Source organism: Mytilus galloprovincialis, chromosome 4, assembly GCF_965363235.1.
Source record: "Mytilus galloprovincialis chromosome 4, xbMytGall1.hap1.1, whole genome shotgun sequence".
NCBI classification, from domain to species: Eukaryota; Metazoa; Mollusca; class Bivalvia; order Mytilida; family Mytilidae; genus Mytilus; species Mytilus galloprovincialis.
This window is the reverse complement of record NC_134841.1, coordinates 98,665-118,668: the sequence shown is the minus strand read 5'-3', so window position 1 is coordinate 118,668 and position 20,004 is coordinate 98,665. Positions and strand designations below refer to the sequence as shown.

The following is a 20,004-nucleotide window of genomic DNA, read 5'->3' as shown; positions in this document are numbered from 1 at the left end:
TATCCCGGCCTCGTGTTTCTTGTTTGTACACCTGATTTCTCTCACATTCTATTAAAAAATAAACAGGGACTAAATTTAAAGTCAGTCCGGAGATTTAAAAAAAAAAATGTGTTCCAGGGTTCACGTTCCCCTTTTCTTGCCCACTCTTCATGTTCTTTGTATGTACTTCATGTCCAGGTAAATGAAATGTGAGGTGAATATCAACTAAGGTGTGATCAAGTATAAAAAATCAAATGACACTCTCTCTAAAAGAACAGATATTATGAAACCATATAACATTTTAGTTCCAGGAAAATATCTTAAGAAGGTGGAAATAAAATTATGTTATGTTTGTTCCAAAGAACCTATTACCATTCAAAGACTTGTTCCAGGGGGAACAAGTATTATGGGAACAACAATCATGTTCACACCACTATGAGAATAAAAAGTTTTCTGGCTTTTGGCTTCAGTTGGAAAAGTTTTAAGATCTGTCATACACTAGATGTGTAAAAGTTAAATGCATTTTGTGTTTCAGAAAGATAATTTCTACAGATGGATTCAGCCATATATATTATTAGATAAAGAACTTGTGTTATGATGAATCTTGAAAAATAAGTGATGAAAACTGCATTAATATGACCTCAATTGGAGATATAACCCAGAGCCCAGAGGTGGATTTAAGGGGAGCAGGGTGTTATTTCTGAATAATTGGTGGAAAATAAAGGGAACACAGACGGATCAACCCATTTTAAAAAGGGGTTCCTAACCCGGGACAAAAAGGGGGGATTATATAGGGAACACAAAATCTTACCGCTTTTGAATCCGCCACTGTGGAATCACTGAAGAATGACTAGAGAGGGCCCCTACTTTATGAAAATTTCTAGATCCAACCGGGTCTGTGATAAATTTAAATCTAAATAAGCTATTGTTATTTATTACATTAAGTAGGTCAACAGCTCATCTAGCTAATAAATATATTGTTGTGCCTTTTATGTATATGGCTCGTTGTAGATTAACATCTAAGAAATAGTTAAATTCATGTTTATGATTTGTGTCATTATTGTTTCATTATTGTAACAATTATAAAAATCATTGTAATAACGTATTTAAGCACGTGAGATTCATTGCTATAAAAAAAAAACAGCTTACGCCCGACGTCTTGTGTGGAAGTTTTATGCAATAATCATAAATAGTTTCTGAGGAAGTTTTAAGCAATAACCATTTATTGTTTTTGAGACACGGCGGGACATGTGAACCCCCCCCTTCCCACCCTGTTTTATTTTACAAATATCACTAAAATAAAATTTTGAATCAAACCAAAAAGTATACAGATCTTTAAATTAGTATAACAAAGAAGTGTGTACAGTTTCAAGCAATAATCATAAATTGTTTTTGAGCTACGGCGCGACATGTAAAAAAAACCCTCCCCTTTTTAACAAAATACTCAATAACTCAAAAATAAAATTTTGAGTCATCACCAAAAATTATACAGATCTTTAGATTAATATAACAAAGAAGTGTGTAAAGTTTTAAGCAATAATCATAAATCGTTTTTGAGATACGGCGCGACATGTAAAAAAACCCTCCCCCTTTTAACAAAATACTCAAAAACTCAAAAAGGAAATTTTGAATCATCACCAAAAAATATACAGATATTAAGATTAATATAACTAAGAAGTGTGTAAAGTTTTAAGCAATAATCAAGAAACGTTTTTGAGATACGGTGCGACATGTGAAAAAAAGCACATCCCTGTTTTAGTTACAAAGTGCCGTAACTCAAAAAGTTTAAATCTTATTTTTACCAAAAAGTATACAGATCATTTGACCATCATAAGAAACAACTATATGAAGTTTCATGAAATTTGGATAAGTCGTTCTCAAGTTACGGTGCGACATGTTTACGCCGGACAGACGGACAGACGGACGAACAGACGGACGGACACCAGACATTTGTATACCATAATACGTCCCGTCAAAAATTTGACGGGCGTATAAAAAAACCTTTTAACGAGCGTATATCGGTTTATTAAATATATCTTTTTAAACTAAGAAAGTTGGTTTTACTTAATTTAAACAAAACATTAAGGTATCTTACACTTTATCTATTTCATAAATAAAAAGCAATATATATATAATTATATATCGTTACAGTTTATGTATAGAGGGGAAATGCATACTTAAACCCCGTGCCTACTTTGGTGTTTGTACACCTGATTTCTCTAATATGACCTCAATTGGAGATATAACCCAGAGCCCAGAGGTAGATTTAAGGGGGTGCAGGGAACTATTTCTGAAAAATTGGTTGAATATAAAGAGAACACAGGCGGATCAAGCCATTTTAAAAAGGGGTTCCTAACCCAGGACAAAAAAGGGGGGGATTATATAGGGAACACACAATTGTACCGCTTTTGAATCCGCCACTGTGGAATCACTGAATAATGACTAGAGAGGGCCCCTACTTTATGAAAATTTCTAGATCCGCCAGGGTCTGTGATAAATTTAAATCTAAATAAGCTATTGTTATTTATTACGTTAAGTAGGTCAACAGCTCATCTAGCTAATAAATATATTGTTTTGCCTTTTTATGTATATGGCTCTGATCTGGTTGTAGATTAACATCTAAGAAATAGTTAAATTCATGTTTATGAGTTGTGTCATTATTGTTTCATTATTGTAACTATAAAAATCATTGTAATAACGTATTTAATCACGTGAGATTCATTGCTATAAAAAAAAACTTTTAACGAGGCGTATATCGGTTTATTAAATATATCTTTTTAAACTAAGAAAGTTGGTTTTACTTAATTTAAACAAAACATTAAGGTGTCTTACACTTTATCTATTTCATAAATAAAAAGCAATACATATATAAAAATATATCGTTACAGTTTATGTATAGAGGGAAATGCATACTTAAACCCCGTGCCTACTTTGGTGTTTGTACACCTGATTTCTCTAATATGACCTCAATTGGAGATATAACCCAGAGCCCAGAGGTAGATTTAAGGGGGCGCAGGGTTCTATTTCTGAAAAGTGGTTAAATATTAAGAGAACACAGGCGGATCAAACCATTTTTAAAAGGGGTTCCCAACCCAGGACAAAAAAGGGGGGGATTATATAGGGAACACAAAATCTTACCGCTTTTGAATCCGCCACTGTGGAATCATTGAAAGTTGACTAGAGAGGGCCCCTACTTTATGAAAATTTCTAGATCCACCAGGGTCTGTGATAAATTTAAATGTAAATAAGCTATTGTTATTTATTACGTTAAGTAGGTCAAGAGCTCATCTAGCCAAAAATAACAACTAAATGCATTTAATACCTATCTATTATATCTATTATACTGACAATAAACAAATAATACAAATAAAATCCTATTTGGAATTTCCATACCTCGATAAACTCGTAATATAGTGTAAATCTCAAAATATATAACTTTCATTTTCTACAGACTGTACATGATATCAAATGTCCTTCACATAACATGTGACGTATTTAATCACGTGAGATTCATTGCTAGAAAAGAAAACCCTTTTAACGAGGCGTATATATCGGTTTATTAAATATATCTTTTTAACTAAGAAAGTTGGCTTTATATAATTTAACCAAAAATTAAGGTATTTTACACTTTATCTATTTCATAAATAAAAAGCAATATATATATCAGTTTAAATGAGAAATATATGATTAAAGACCGTGCACTCTTAAGTTATATGTTTGAAGCAAGCGCATAGGTCATCATATATACGTCTTGAAATTTCGAAGTGTCGGCATTTCACGAAAATAAACGCAATTGAGCTAATTTTTGGTGCATGTGGAAGATAATGTAAAAGCCTTTAAAAATAATACCGTAATTCAATGAACAAATAAGTTTTTCATAGAGAAATATATCGCTACAGTTTAAGTATGCAGGGAAATGCATAGTTAAACCCCGTGCCTACTTTGGTGGTCATTTTTACGCACGAAATGCTGACTTTTACGCCAATAATTGATATATATATATATATATATATATATATATATATATATATATATATATAAGAACACCATCAAATATTTGAAAATATTTGAGACAGTATTCCGTTGTGGTAAACTGTGGTTTTACTAATTAAAAAAGGGAAAACATACCAAATAGATAAAAACAAAATAATTCAATGCATTTGATGATGTTATCTATTGGGATAGGACAACGATTTTTCTATGAATTACCAAGAAAAGGTGTATATATATTTTTTTAAATTTCACTGTGTAAGCATAATATTATGTGCATGTATTGCTTAATGTATTATTTCTGTCAGTATGGAAAGAACAATTGCACATCTGCTTCATATATTACAAATATGTAAGCATAAAATACAAAAAATTCTATTATACACTTTTCATCTAGAAATTTCTACACTTTCCTACTTTATTTTATGATGCTGCACCACCTATCATTAATTTTAATTTTGGTTGTAACAAAAAACATATGGTACTTAAGAAACGTTTCAAAATATATCAAAACTTGCAAAAAAAACTATAATGTCAAAATTCACTAGTTTCCTCTGAATACATATAGAGGAATAACTGTGTGCGCTGGGTAAGGGTCAAGGTTAGGGTTAAGGTTATGGTTAGGGTTAGGGTATAAACATTTTGCGACATGAGCCAACTTGCGATGAGCCAGATGTTAAAGGGAGCATCTGATATTGCTGGTAACAAACACGGCCAAATTGCAATGTTACAGTTAGGGTTAGGGTTAGGGTTAGGGTTAGGGTTAGGGGTTTTTAACTAGACTGCAACTGAGTTGCACTAAGGCAGATAATTTGTTTTAGTATAAACCTGGCTGATATGAAATGAACCCAGAAAACAAAATTTAAGTGACTTTGTTGTATTTGCGTATGTGCATAAATTGTAGTGTAAAATGGCGATACGATTTGTAAGCTACATGACGTCATAGGACGTAACGAAAATATTAGAAATAATGTAAATACATACATACATATTTACATAAATACATACATTCATTTCATACATACATACATACATACACACATACAAACAAACAAACAAACATACATACATACATATAAGATGTGGTATGATTGCCAATGAGACAACTATCCAAAAAGACCAAACTGAAACAGAAATTAACAACTACAGGTCACCTTACATAATATTTACATACATATAGACAGACAAACAGATTCAAAAACAGACAGACATACATTATCAATTCTACACATACATACATAGACTTATATCTACAGACGACATAAGCAGAGCGACCTACGCATATACAGAGGAGATTATCATGCGCACTCATGTTATTTGCATAATATGTGTTTTAAACATATGTAATCAAAGAGCAGAGCTACATTAAAAAATGGTTTATAAGATGTATATGTATGGAACGCCGTAGCTGCCTTATGTGTACTTGTTTCTAGATACGCTTATACTTTTCAATATATGCACATAGTTTTTCTATATATGCACATACTTTTTCTATATATGCACATACTTTTTCTATATATGCACATATTTTTTCTCTATATGCACATAGTTTACTTTATATGCACATAGTTTTTCTATATATGCACATAGTTTTACTCTATATGCACATAGTTTACTTTATATGCACATAGTTTACTTTATATGCACATAGTTTTTCTATATATGCACATAGTTTACTTTATATGCACATAGTTTTTCTATATATGCACATAGTTTACTTTATATGCACATAGTTTTTCTATATATGCACATACTTTTTCTCTATACGAACATACTTTTTCTCTATATGCACATACTTTTTCTCTATACGAACATACTTTTTCTCTATATGCACATACTTTTTCTCTATATGCACATACTTTTTCTCTATATGCACATACTTTTTCTCCATATGCACATAGATGACTCATAGTTTTCAAAAGATACGTTTTTGCCAGAAATTTAATATTTCTTTACCGACATCGACTAAACTATTATTCAATTAAAATGGCGGAAAATGGAGAGGAACAGATAAAAACATTCTAGAAGACTTAGGTCTAAATCACTTAATTCCCCAATTCCAAAAGGAAGGTATTGACTTGCAATGTTTTTTAAGCCTTAATGAATCACAAATTAACAAGTTAGGCGTTCATAAATTAGGTGACATCGCCAGAATAACGGAGAAAGTCCGGTTAGAATTGAAAAAATCGGAAGACGAGTCTCAGTTATCAACAACTAAACAGTCATCAATTGCCAGAAACATCCTGCAGCACAGGAATACTTTATTTGGTACGGGGACGAGAGCATCACACAAAAGATCTCCCCATGTCTTACCAGAATTGGATATTGATGGTAAAAATATGCACTCGAAAAAAAGAAAAGTAAAGCAAGTGGAACTAATTCTAGATCTTGGACTGTAACAGTAGTTTGTTTGGCTGATAAGGAAGCAAAAACCGTTCCATCACCTACTGAAAGAGAGATCCTATTTAAAGCCGGATTAGGTCATCGGAAAATAAGATTCCAAACCGATGACACCGAAGCAATTGTTATGGAAAAAATTGTTTCTGATGAAACCATTGATAATGAAACAATAGGTTTTCCTCAACTGAAGCAATGTGGTGGGTTTGAATTGCTAATTTGTCGTCAGAATTCCAGAGAGTTAAATCTGGTTGAATGTGAGTGGAATGTTCGAAATCTAAGATGTTATTTAGGACCTCAAGCTAAATTATACATTAGACCCATACAGAAGAATATCTCTGTAACAGCTATTAAAAAATGTTCTGATGCAGAAGCCAAAGTTAAATGTCATAACTGTTTATCTGAATATTCTGTCAGAGAATTGCGGGAACATTTAACAAAATGTAAAAGCTTTCTTAGTATAGATTGTATTGATGATTCTACCCACAGTAGTGATTCTGAAGATCTTAAAGATCCCCATTTGACTCCTAGCTACAATACTGTTGACAATAAGTTAGATCACAAAGAGGCTGAGCATATGCAAGTGGCATGTACTAGTACATGTACTCAGGATTTGGAAAATATAAGTACACCTGTATGTAGTAAAGCTTCTGCATCTGAAGACATTGTTACTTGTATATATATTCAAAATCCGCCCGTTGACAAATCCTTTTCTAGTTCAACTACAACATCTAGTTCATTATATGTACATCTACCTGCTAGCACTCAGAGTCATGCAGAATATGTTGACATTTCAAATGCAGAAGACACAGCACAATACATAATTGAACCTCCAAATACTGTAACATGCACAGGTCCTGCAGATATATCCAATACAGATTTTGCAGAGGATAAAAGTGGAATTGACTACATAGTTACCAACGCAATAGAGGTAGTTTTTAATGAAAACATTACAGATCCAGTAGAAATTCTAAGATTCATCCAGGGAAAAATAGTTACTGGAAGAAAACTTGATATAGATGTCAGCTGTCACAGTGGAGAGACATGTGAAGGAGAAACAAACTTCATAATGGTCAACCGTGAGAAGCTATTAGAAACTGCCTTGGACGAAATAGCTCAGACAAAAGATAAAGATTTGAGAAAGACCTTAGAAGTTCAATTCTATCATGAGGTAAACAACTAGAACAAATTTTTTCCCCATGCAAATCCGGTTTGTTTTGGGGGGAGGGGTCTTCATGTCGCCCAAGACCTCAATTATTGGGCATGATTTTCGTTGTCCACAAATTTTGTTCCTCATTATAACTGTTTAGTGTTATATGCCCAAAATGAAAGGAAAGGGATGAATTAAATCATAGAAAAAAAACATGTAATGAATTATATGAATCAGTCGGTTTGTGCTGGTGCAATTTTTTTAAGATGTCAAAAATTTGAAATAAAAATGCACACAGTACTATTTGTGGTCTCGGGCAAACCAAATTACATGAAATTTTGAATATAGCAAGGGCAGGGGCCAGAAATTTGTTTTATTATAATGTCCAACATCCCCTGTGTCCTGTTTGCTCTCAAATGAAAAAAATAAAGGATTGTAATCAATTCAAAAGGGGAATCAGTTTTTGTAATATGCACTAAAAATTTGCTTGATACATATACTGATTCTTGTATTTTTAAAGACAGCAGAAGACTTTGGTGGGCCCAGGCGGGAGTTTTTTTCGGACAGTGCTGGCAGAAATTCAAAGAAAGTACTTTCAAAATGGACTCCGAGACTATATGGCAACAGACTACAGAACAATTTGAAAAATTATGGGTAAATTATGCTTTATCAGGACTGCTACTCAGCCTTAGGGATATTAATATACTACAAATGCATGAAATGGGGGGGGGGGGGGGGAAAGGGTCTTAAAAGTAAAATTTTAAATGAAGTAAGATTTTGACGCGCTTTTTTGCATTAAATTCCTTGCCTTAAAGATTTTGTCTGCTTTGGTGTGACTTTTAACATTTTCTAGATTAATTAAGTCAAAGAGGGGTTATATAGGGCGATGCCAGAAATAGTAAGATTCAGATGGGGTTTTACTGTTTTATTCATTGTAATTCTTAGAAAAAAATCCTGCCCTTTTTAATTGATTTAATGTAACTTTTACCGTTTCAGAGATATTAAGTACCAAAAAGGGGTCTGAATCAAAAATGTTTTTTTAATAGTGTTCAGATTCCCTTGACGACAAGCTGTGGTCATATCATGCTGCGTTGAGTGTAGATTTTTTTTCATTATAGTTTAGTTAAGTCAAAATGGCAGACTTGGCTAATTTGAGTTAGGTTAGTGTTTCAGCCTCTTGGTTTTGTATACATTAGAAGTTTATATGTCAGTCAATTATATCAATTTCTTTCAAACAGCACTAAGCATACTGCAGAATGGATCCATACCAACATTCTTAGGTGAAGAGATTTTAAATGATATATTTGGTAAAGATGACCCTGAATCAATCTGCACCAAAAACTTGAGGATTGGTCTAGACTGTTTAGGACTTGTACGGGTAAGCATACAAAAATACAAGAAGCATCATTGAATTTTAGCCAACAGAATGATGACATGGAAAACCATTGTAAAATATTGAATTCTTATGATCTGTGAGTCCAACAAGGGGATATAGTGTTTTGTGCGTGTCTAAGTCATTTTTAGCTCACCTGACCTAAAAGGTCATGTGAGCTTTTGCCATCACTTGGCGTCCGTTGTCCATCGTCCGTTGTCCAGCGTTAACTTTTCTTTAAAGATCATCTACTCTAAAACCACTGGGCAAATTGGAACCAAACTTGGCATATATGTTCCTTAGGGTATCCCACACAAAATGACCGTTGGGATTATTGATTCATGAAAAAACATGGCCACCGTTACTAAAAATAGAACATATGGGTCAGATGGCAGTTTTTTGCAAATATGTCAAAAACCGTTGCCTTTAGCAAATTTCTGTCAATGTTATAAATGTTCAGCATCATTAGACAGACCTATGTTGAAATTTTCAAAACGATTCCTCAACCGATGTAGAAGTTACGGCCCCTGAAACAGTTTTTTTTGGCATTTTTTGCATGTGCAACTTTGAAAATTCTTCTCAAGATCCATTGTACAGAATTCAATTTCAGTTAGCATATATGTTCCTTAGGGTATCCCACACAAAATAACCGTTGGGATTTTTGTTCCATGAAAAAACATGAACAACGTTACTATAAATAGAACTTAGGGGTCATCTGCCAGTTTATGCAAATAACTCATAAACCGTTGCCTTTAGCAAATTTCTTGCAGGGATAAAAATGTTCAGTATTATTAGACTGACATATTCCGAAATTTGTCAAAATGATTCGTTAACTGATGTAGGAGTTGTCGCCCCTGAAACAGATTTTTTCGGACCTCTGTGTCCAATCACCTGGATTGTTAACTAAGATGGCCAACACAGCCAAACTTAGTTTCATCTAGTATCCTATGGGAAAATTCATTTAAAAATTTTCTTGCTTGAAACCACTTAGGCCAAAAAAAAAAAAATATATATGTCTGTTTCCTGTTTCCCGACCGACCCTGACTCAAACCCCCCGACCCTAGATCTTTTTATTCAAATCCGGAAAAAATCGTTTCCGGTCGGAAAAATTCATTTCCGGTCCGATCCAGATCCGTATTTTACTATGCCCAAACAATCAAAATGGCTGCTCCCAGCACAAATGTGCTACAATTAAGGTTTAAAAAATGTCAGCACTGGGAGGATTATTCAATTAAAGCTTCTTTAAAGGGATTAAATCATTTTGGGGTACAGGACCCTAACCAAACATGACATTTAACCGACTGCAAATCTGACAGGGAGTGCAAAAATAAAAATAAAAAAAAAAAAAAAAAAAAAAAAAAAAAAAAAAATCCCGACCTACCGACCCTGATTTATTTGCCTTGGAAGCAGGAAACAGACATATATTTTTTTTGGCCTTAGCCAGTTGGAACAAGACTAAGCAGTACTGGTCCTCATATGGTTCTCTATAGAAAAACCAGCTAAATTCACTGCAGCACTTAAATTTTTTCGTCTCACTCAAGGTGAAAAGGTAAATCCAGGTGAGCGATACAGGCTCTTAAGAGCCTCCAGTTTTCTTCATACATGTAGTGCTAAAATAACTCTTGTTAGTCTTGTTTTAAAATATTTTCAGATTGGAACAGTATTGCCAGCTTTTCTCCACCTCCTAAGACCAAGCTCTGTACCACTGACACTGAAATCAGTCCTACTCATCCTTAAGCCATCATTTTCAGAGAAAGGATCTAACACTCAAATTCAAGAAGACTGTGCTTATTCAGCATTTGTTAGATATGTCAGATCTGTTGGAAGTAAGAAAATTTTAAGTTTGCATTCAAAAATTCGAGGGGGCCATTGGAGTACCCGGTTTATTTAAGGATAAGCAAAAAATATTTTACAGTTTATCCGTATAAATGAATTTGTAAAAGGGTTAATATTTTTTAATTGTTATCAATTTTAATAAATTAATAAAATAATAAAATATTAATTATTCAGCGTATTAATATTACTAGAAGTGAACAGTAACAGAAATGCATGCTCTATGTGATCTTGTCTACAGACAACTCCTGATTTTATATAAACTGATCCAAAAAAGTTCTGACAGTTTAGCGTGTCACTGTGATGAGTGGTAATGTGTTTGCCTCTTTTGTTAGCGTTGGACTTATGTCAATTACAAGACGTTTGCCTTCTGATTTTTAGCTCACACTTGGCGTCCGTTGTTGTCGTTAACTTTTCACATTTTCTTCTTCTCTTCTGAAACCACTGGGCCAAATGTTAACAAACATAGCATGAATGATCATTGGATGGACCTTAAAAAGGACTGTTTATTGTGCTGATTGGAAAAACAAGATGGCCACCAATCCGAACATAGTTTAACATTGGAACCTATGGGAAATTCATACAAAATTGTCAATAAAAAATTTAGGGTAGGCATATTTGGGGACAATAAATTAGGGTACATAGGGAAACAGTAAACACTCATCTATTTTTGTTTGGCCTTATGTGTATAAATAAAAATGTGAATAAAAATATAGTAGTAAATCAATGTACATGTATTTCAGGTGGAAGAAGACCAGGATTGACCCTGAGTAATTTAATGGAATTTGTAACAGGTGCATCAGAGGAGCCGGTGTTGGGATTTACACTACAACCTTCGATAGAATTTGTTGAAGTTGGAATTAGTTTCCTGCCTACAGGTCATACATGTTCCTATTCAATGATGTTACCAAGACCATCTTCAGAACTAGAAATTCCTGCAGATGACAAGCTGTTTGATCTCTATGACTATGCCTTTTTAAATACCTACTATGGGTTGGTGTAGTTCTCATTCGAGATGCTCTGTGTTAATTTCCTTTAATGTAATAGAAGATTACATGAACCTGCATTATTGAGGATCAATGTGTCTAAATGTTACCTATGGAATACATGAATCAAGCAGATGGACGATAGCTTCAAAGATTTTTGTCTCCTTTAGTTTCAATTGTGGCCAAACATTTTGTTACTCATTTTCTAGATAAAGTTATTATCTCTTATTATGAACAATAACCAATCAAACAATCTAACTATTAATTGTATGTAATATTATTTGTTCTAGTCATTATTCTAGTCATATTTTTAGTCATCTTAAACAGTTCATCCAAGTTAATATATGAGGTTAATATGCAAGTAATTTGCCTCTTTGAAATACAGTATGGCCTCTGGAGTTCTCAGTATTATATAATAATCTATATTGCATATGATTGACACCATGATGTTAAAACTTACTTTTAACTACAAACCTGTTTATATAAGGTGCTAATTGACGACTTCCTTTCTCTGATATACCATGTAGATAGTTTTTAGATTTTAGATATTGTTACTGTTAGTAGTATTTTAGACAATTGTTAGTATTACATGTATTATGGTTTATTGAGTTATTTAGACAAAGTTAAAGGATTAACTATTGCTATGGGAACAACAGCAATGTCACAGATCTTAATTATTTTAATCATTTATACCTTGATACTGTGACAAACCTCTGCAACAGTACTTTTTAAATAAGGTACTGGTAAGAATTGGGAACAATGTTTGGGTACTGTTGCAGTACTTTACAGTATTTTACACTTATACATTGTTCTCTAAGGAGCCTCTTCATATAGTTAAGATGTTGTTATTTGTGTTTAGATTTCACAGTTCATTTTATTTGGATATTAAATTATGTAACATTGTATGTATTGCCTGAGTAGTAAAATTATCATACAGTAGTCTCCATTTAATCACATACCTGTTATTTGCATATTCCTGATTATTATACCCACACTTTCTAAAGAAAGTTCGGGTATATTGTTTTCGTCTCCGTCTGTCTGTCCGTCTGACTGTCCGTCCGTCCCTTACACTTTCGTGTCCCTGGATCTCCTCCTTCATTTTAAGCCATAGTAAGATAATTCTTATTGCATATGATTGCCCATCATCTGCAGATGTGCAATAAGGTTTCAGAATTTCGATTTTGGTCGAGGAGTCCAAACAATAGGCCCAATTGGGTCTAAGTCCTATTTGAGGTATGTCCCTGGAACTCCTTCTGCATTTTGGGGTTTCAATTTTATTATAGAATGGTTGTATATAGTTCGCAGATGTGCAATAAGGTTTAGGATTTTTTATTTTGGTCCAGGGGCCAAAACAAGAGGCCCAAATGTGTCTAAGTCATATTTCAGGCATGCCTCATGTCCCTGGAACTACTTCTTCATTGTTGCATATGAGTGTCCATCATCTGTAGATGTGCAATAAGTAATTAAAAATAGTAATATTTCAAAACAATGTGGGGTGCGGGTATTGATGTCGTTCCGACAGCCCTACTTCTAGTTGCAATTAGTTTTAGCACCGTTGGGGCTTTGATTATAATTGCATATTCCTGTTAGTTGCACATTTTTAGCTCACCTGGCCAAAGGCCATGTGAGCTTTTGTCATCACTTGGCGTCCGTCGTCAGTCCGTAAACTTTAACATTCTGATCTTCTCCTCTGAAACCCCTGGGTCAATTGAACTGAAACTTGGTATGAAGCATCCATGGGAGGTCCTTTACAAAATTTGCATAAATCATCCAGGTCCGTTAAAAATAAAATGGCTGCCATGAGGATTTACATGTTTTGATTGGTTGAAATTTAAAACTTCTTCTCCTCTGTAGCAGTAGAGCCAAATGAACTGAAACTTTGTATGAACCATCCAGGGGAGGTCCTATACCAAGCATACCAGGTGAGGTTACAGGCTCACCACTTGAGCCTTTTGTTCTATAACAAATTGGTTATGTGATTAAAAGGAATCCACTGTATACTACTTGACTTTGACCTCATAAAACATTGCAAGTGCCAAATATGTCTTATTTCCATATTTATTAAGTTCACAGAAGACTTAACCCGTACATGTATTATTATGCTAAGCTCAAAGTGTAAATGCTTTATGCATTACAATTTACATCTACTTGTTCATAAAATGCAATCTTTTTGAATGAAATTTCATGTCATTTTTATGCCGCATCTTTGCAAATACAACAGCTTTTGAACACTTTGCAACACTAGTCCATCATTATATATAAAAGAACTGATAGGGGATAAAAAACACATGATATATCATCCCACCACAGAACAGCACAAGGACATGCACAAAACAACAGCCAAAGGTCACTGTAGTGGTCTTCAACAATGGCATCACCTACACTACCAAGTGAGTTCAAGCAGGCTCCTTACAAAAAGTGCAAGCAACTAGACATAAACAACCTGGAAGACACAGCGACAAAATGACCCCATGAAAACAAAACAACAAATAAAAAAAGACAGCCACTGAACACTGGCTTGGGACAGGCACATAAAGTATGTCAAGGTCACAAACTCTTGTAACTGGGGGTACCTTATAAGGAATAATTTACTATTTATGTTGATGGGTACGTGGGGTAGCCCTGTGTGAGCATTGCATAAAATACCTCTAGTTTTACTTTTATAACTACTACATGTCAATATGTTCTGTAATCAGAACCTGGTTTGAGACGAGCTATGTAATGCTAGATTGCCTATATTTTGTGGTTGTTGGTGAATAATAGAGAAAAGTTTAGGTACTAAGTTATCTTAACTGTTGATAAAGGTGCAGAATCAATACAAAATCTTCCTAGTACCAAAAACAATATTATGTCTTTAATCATGCTAAAACAACAACAACAACAATGTTTTACTTTAAATCACATGTAATTTTAATGATTTTGTTAATGTTAATTATTTGCCGAAATGATCTCCAAAGACTTTAAATAGTCATCAATACCAAAGTTCTCGCCTGTTCGATTCAATTCATTATTTAGGATCTCCCTACATTGTTCATTTATAAGATTTAAGGGTTGAAATATTGGCCTTTCTCCATCTCTGATAGCTTCATTGTTCTGTTCTCCAACTCCTAATTCTGGTAATTCCGTATCATTCATTTGCATGCCAACTGGGTTCTGAACTTGCCCTGAGCCTCAAAGCTGCAGGGGAGTAGCCTTAACAGTCCTTATTCTGTGACAACCCCATGCTGTAGACCACACATTCAGTCTTCTGTTAATTTCATCCTTGAAATTATAGTGCAGCGCTGCCAAATGTAGATCATTTAAGGGGTCAAGGATATCATGATCCTCCATGTAGTAGAAAAGATTATAAAAATAGCACAAGACGCCTTCAAAAATGTCCCTCCAGAGTCTTTCGATCCGTTGATTATGTGTACTGGGACCTGTGATCATGCCGCTTTCACCTCGTTCCGTCAGCATAAAATCTGCTACAGAAACATTTTCCCGTCCCTTGTCGGATCTTACTTTTAATGGTATGCCATAATTATCAACACCGGTGAGGAAGCTTTCCAAAACAGTTTTAGAAGTGTTATTGTCATTACACGAAAGAAACATAATCATCCTACTAAACCCGTCAATGCCACCAATTATTACAAACCTCCATCGAATTAGTTTATGGTTGGTGTCTATGTGCCACAAATGGTTAGGGGCCATTACGTTATAAGTTCTCCGATGGAGACGACCAGCTTTCCTTGCTCGAACTCCAGACGAATCTATTTCATGAATGCAGTCCCTTAGTCGCCATCGTTGTATTTTTAAACCCTTCGTTCTTAACAGTTGTCGAAGCATTTGCTCGCCACACATTGGGAAATCTTTAATGGTTTCCGAAACTACTCTTTCCAGATCACCATCGTCTATTTCTGAAAAGCCTTGTTTTGACAATCCAAACTGAGCCATTCGGCGATATATTGTGCGCTCTGATACTAATAAAAGTTTTGCAATATCGGATATTTGGAATTCACAATCTAACAAACTGTCTAATGTTAATTTATCAATATCAAATTTTGGTGCTCCAGAGTATCCTCCTATTTTCTGTGGTTTGGATTTTCCATATTTTACACATTCTGCCCGCAATCTCATCATGTCGGTTGCGTTTGGAATACCTAAAAACTGCAAATTTTGTTTTGAAAGCAGACTTATTATATCAGGAGTTATAGCTTCCCGTTCAAAACTTTCGTAAACTTCTTGCAATCCCACTTTCCTTAAAACAGTCAGCATCAGTGGCTCTGCCATTTTATTTACCATTACGGTACCCAGGATTCCTTCAATCAGGAAATAGTAAAGTATATTGAATACAAGTATATCCTTGAAGAACTATCAAGAAAATAAGGGAAAAGTATACACACGGAGAACGATGTGTATACATAGTAAACTATGCGCATATATAGAAAAACTATGTGCATATAGAGAAAAACTATGTGCATATAAAGTAAACTATGTGCATATAGAGAACAAGTATGTGCGTATAGAGAAAAAGTATGTGCATATATAGTAAAACTATGTGCATATATAGAAAAACTATGTGCATATATAGAAAAACTATGTGCATATAAAGTAAACTATGTGCATATAAAGTAAACTATGTGCATATAGAGAAAAAGTATGTGCATATATAGAAAAACTATGTGCATATATTGAAAAGTATAAGCGTATCTAAAAACAAGTACACATAAGGCAGCTACGGCGTTCCATACAGACGCAGTAATTGAACTACAGGAGCATCACGCATACAATGTATTTAACAGATGACAGAACGAGTAGAAATTACCTTATATGTAAAGCACTATACGACTTAAGTTATTAAAACATATATAGATAAAGTAGCTATAAATAACCGTAATACTATTAATATATCATAACGTATGTTTTCAAACGAAAGAAAAAATAACACCAATGTAATCAGTTAGATCCAAAAACATAATAACAGAAAGATTAAGTAGTCCTCTGTCCTTATATCGAATGAATGTTTAATAAATTTGATAATGGACCCTTCGCGTTCAACTTTTGAAAGACTAGAAGTAAAGCAAAACCAAGACACGGAATCGGAGCTATACACGAGGGAAATACTTTCATTAAAACCAAGACAAGGAATCACATCTATACACAAAGGAAATACCTTCCTCAAAACCAAAGCAAGGAATCACAGCTTTACACGAGGGAAATACCTTACTCAAAACCAAAGTAAGGAATCACAGCCTTACACGAGGGAAATACCTTCCTTAAAACTAAGATTAGGAATCACAGTTTTACACGAGGGAAATACTTTCCTTAAAACTAAGACAATAAGTCACAGCTTCACACGAGGGAAAACCTTCCTCAAAACTAAGATTTGGAATCTCAGCTTTACACGAGGAAAAACCTTCCATAAAACCAAGACAAGGAATCACAGCCTTACACAAGGGAAATACCTTCCTTAAAACTAAGATTAGGAATCACAGCTTTACACGAGGGAAATACTTTCCTAAAAACTAAGACAAGAAATCACAGCTTCACACGAGGGAAAACCTTCCTTAAAACTAAGATTAGGAATCACAGCTTTACAAGAGGGAAATACTTTCCTTAAAACTAAGACAAGAAATCACAGCTTCACACGAGGGAAAACCTTCCTTAAAACTAAGATTAGGAATCTCAGCTTCACACGAGGGAAAACCTTCCTTAAAACTAAGATTAGGAGTCACTGCTTAACACGAGGGAAAAACTTTCCTTAAAACTAAGACAAGAAATCACAACTTCACACGAGGGAAAACCTTCCTTAAAACTAAGATTAGGAATCTCAGCTATACACGAAGGAAAATCTTCCATAAAACCAAGACAAGAAATCACAGCTGTACACGAGGGAAAATCTTTCCTTAAAACCAAGATAAGAAATCGCAGCTTCACACCAGGGAAAACCTTCCTTAAAACCAAGACAAGAAATCACAGCCTTACACGAGGGAAATACTTTCCTTAAAACCAAGACAAGAAATCACAGCTTCACACCAGGGAAAACCTTTCTTAAAACCAAGACACGAAATCACAGCTTCACACGAGGAAAATACTTTCCTTAAAAGCAAGACAAGGAATCTCATATATACACAAAGGAAATAAAATTGAGAATGGAAATGGGGAATGTGTCAAAGAGACAATTAACAACCCGACCATAGAACAGACAATTAAAATTAGGAATCACAGCTATACACAAGTGAAATACTTTCCCGAAAACCAGGTCAAGAAATTACAACCTTACACGAGGGAAATACCTTCCTTAAAATCAAGACAAGGAATCACAGCTTCATACGAGGGAAATACCTTCCTTAAATCAAGACAAGGAATTACAGCTTCACACGAGGGAAATGCATTCATTATATTCGAAAGAAAAATGCCTTCCTTAATCAAGTAATTCAAGCTATACTAAAGGGAAATGCCTCCTTAATTAAAGAATTCTGGTCATACATGAATGAACTACCTTCTGATCAAGGGATTCCAGGTATACACGAGGGAAGTGACATCTTTGATTTAATTTTTGAACAGCTTTTAATAATAAAAAATAACCGTACTTGATATCAAAACAAAAAGAGAAAGGACTGATCTAAATTTCGCTTCACCTATTCATGTATTTGGTACAGATAGGATTTACTATTACAGCAATATCTGTCATTTAGATGAACATGATTACTGTTCCTATACATTGTATATCATCAAAATGATGAGATTACATCGTGAGCAAATGGGAATTATATTGATACATATGTGTTGTCAACTTCTGAATGATAACAATCAGATTTATGCAAGTTTTATATTTAATGACTAAATGCATTGAATAAGTTTGTGAAATAAGTTTTTCCTCCAGATTCACACGTTGATGTTATCGCGTCTTTTCGTAATTAAACGTTATAAAGATGTGTTGAAGTAGATGTTATTGAATTACTGAGTTTAACATACTTAAGATCGTACATCCTATTATTACTATATAGTGTTCACGTTTTACTAGCAGGTGGAAGATAGGTCCGCTGCTGTATGCCCTGAGGTAATCGGTGCCCTCAGGTAATCGTGGTAATGCGTCATTGATTAAATTCGCACGAAAATGTAGTTCTTATTTAGATAGATCTTAAAACCAAATTTTAATGTGACTAAATACCAAAGATGTCATCAAACTTGTCAGGTGATTTTATTATTTGTATTCACCGATCATTCATTTCGTATGTACGTGTAGGGTGAGGATGGCTGGTGAAATTATAAACATTTTTTTTATAAAAGTTCGATTAATGATCTGAAGTATTCATTCATGACAGGGTTACCTGAGGTAACCCAAATAATAACAACAAATACAACCATTTAACTCAAGTCAACTGAGGTAACTTTATATATACATCGCCTAAACAATACAAATCTACATTTTAAATTAAGAAACCCCAATAAAAACAACAAATACAACCATTTAACTCAAGTCAACTGAGGTAACTTTATATATACATCACATAAACAATACAAATTTACATTTTAAATTAAGAAACCCCAATAATAACAACAAATACAACCATTTAACTCAAGTCAACTGAGGTAACTTTATATATACATCGCATAAACAATACAAATCTAAATTTTAAATAAAGAAATTGTGTAATTAAAATATAAATGTATACACTAGCAAAGTATCTAGTAAGAATTCTTTCGTAACAGGGTAACCTGAGGTAACCCAAACAATAACAGCAAATACTAGTACAACCTATTCAACTCAAGTTAATTCAGATCACCTTTACATATACATCACATAAACACTATAATTTCAATGAATTCCTACATTAAAAAAGAAGAAGTTGATTTATTACTGTATAAATGCATATACTAGCAAAGTATCTACTAAGTATTCTGTCATGACAGGGTTACCTCAGGTAACCCATAAAATAGCAACAAGTATAATCCATTCATATCAAGTTTACTTAAGTCGCTTTTTCGATATATCACATAAACAATACACATCTATGAAGTCCTACATGTAAAATAAAGAAATTGTTTGATTACAACATAAATGTTTACACTTGCAAACCATCTAATAAGCATTCGTCATAACATGGGTACCTGAGGTAACCCCAGACATAATTAAAAATATAACCCACTTAACCGAAGTAAACTGAGGTCACCTTTCATCATATAACCAATACAACTTTCATGAAGTCCTACATTTAAAATAAAGAAGTTTGTTTATTACAATAAATGTAAACACTAGCAAAGTATCTACGAAGTATTCATTCATGACAGGGTTACCTCAGGTAACCCCAATA

The 20,004-nt window shown here is 33.9% G+C and overlaps 1 protein-coding gene across 2 annotated transcripts; it reads left to right on the top strand.

Annotated features, from left to right (window-relative positions):
• Nucleotides 1–5,697: 5,697 nt before the first annotated feature.
• Nucleotides 5,698–12,610, top strand: LOC143071072 (uncharacterized). Of its 2 annotated transcripts, none has more exons than XM_076245149.1 (5): nt 5,698–6,039; nt 8,037–8,170; nt 8,755–8,894; nt 10,540–10,714; nt 11,465–12,610. In XM_076245149.1, exons 2-5 carry the CDS (start codon nt 8,167–8,169, stop codon nt 11,722–11,724), a joined length of 579 nt encoding a protein of 192 aa, XP_076101264.1. In that variant the 5' UTR covers nt 5,698–6,039; nt 8,037–8,166; the 3' UTR covers nt 11,725–12,610. The 2 variants fall into 2 exon arrangements, with proteins under 2 accessions (XP_076101264.1, XP_076101263.1); XM_076245148.1 differs by having other exon boundaries at nt 5,698–7,537.
• Nucleotides 12,611–20,004: the final 7,394 nt, after the last annotated feature.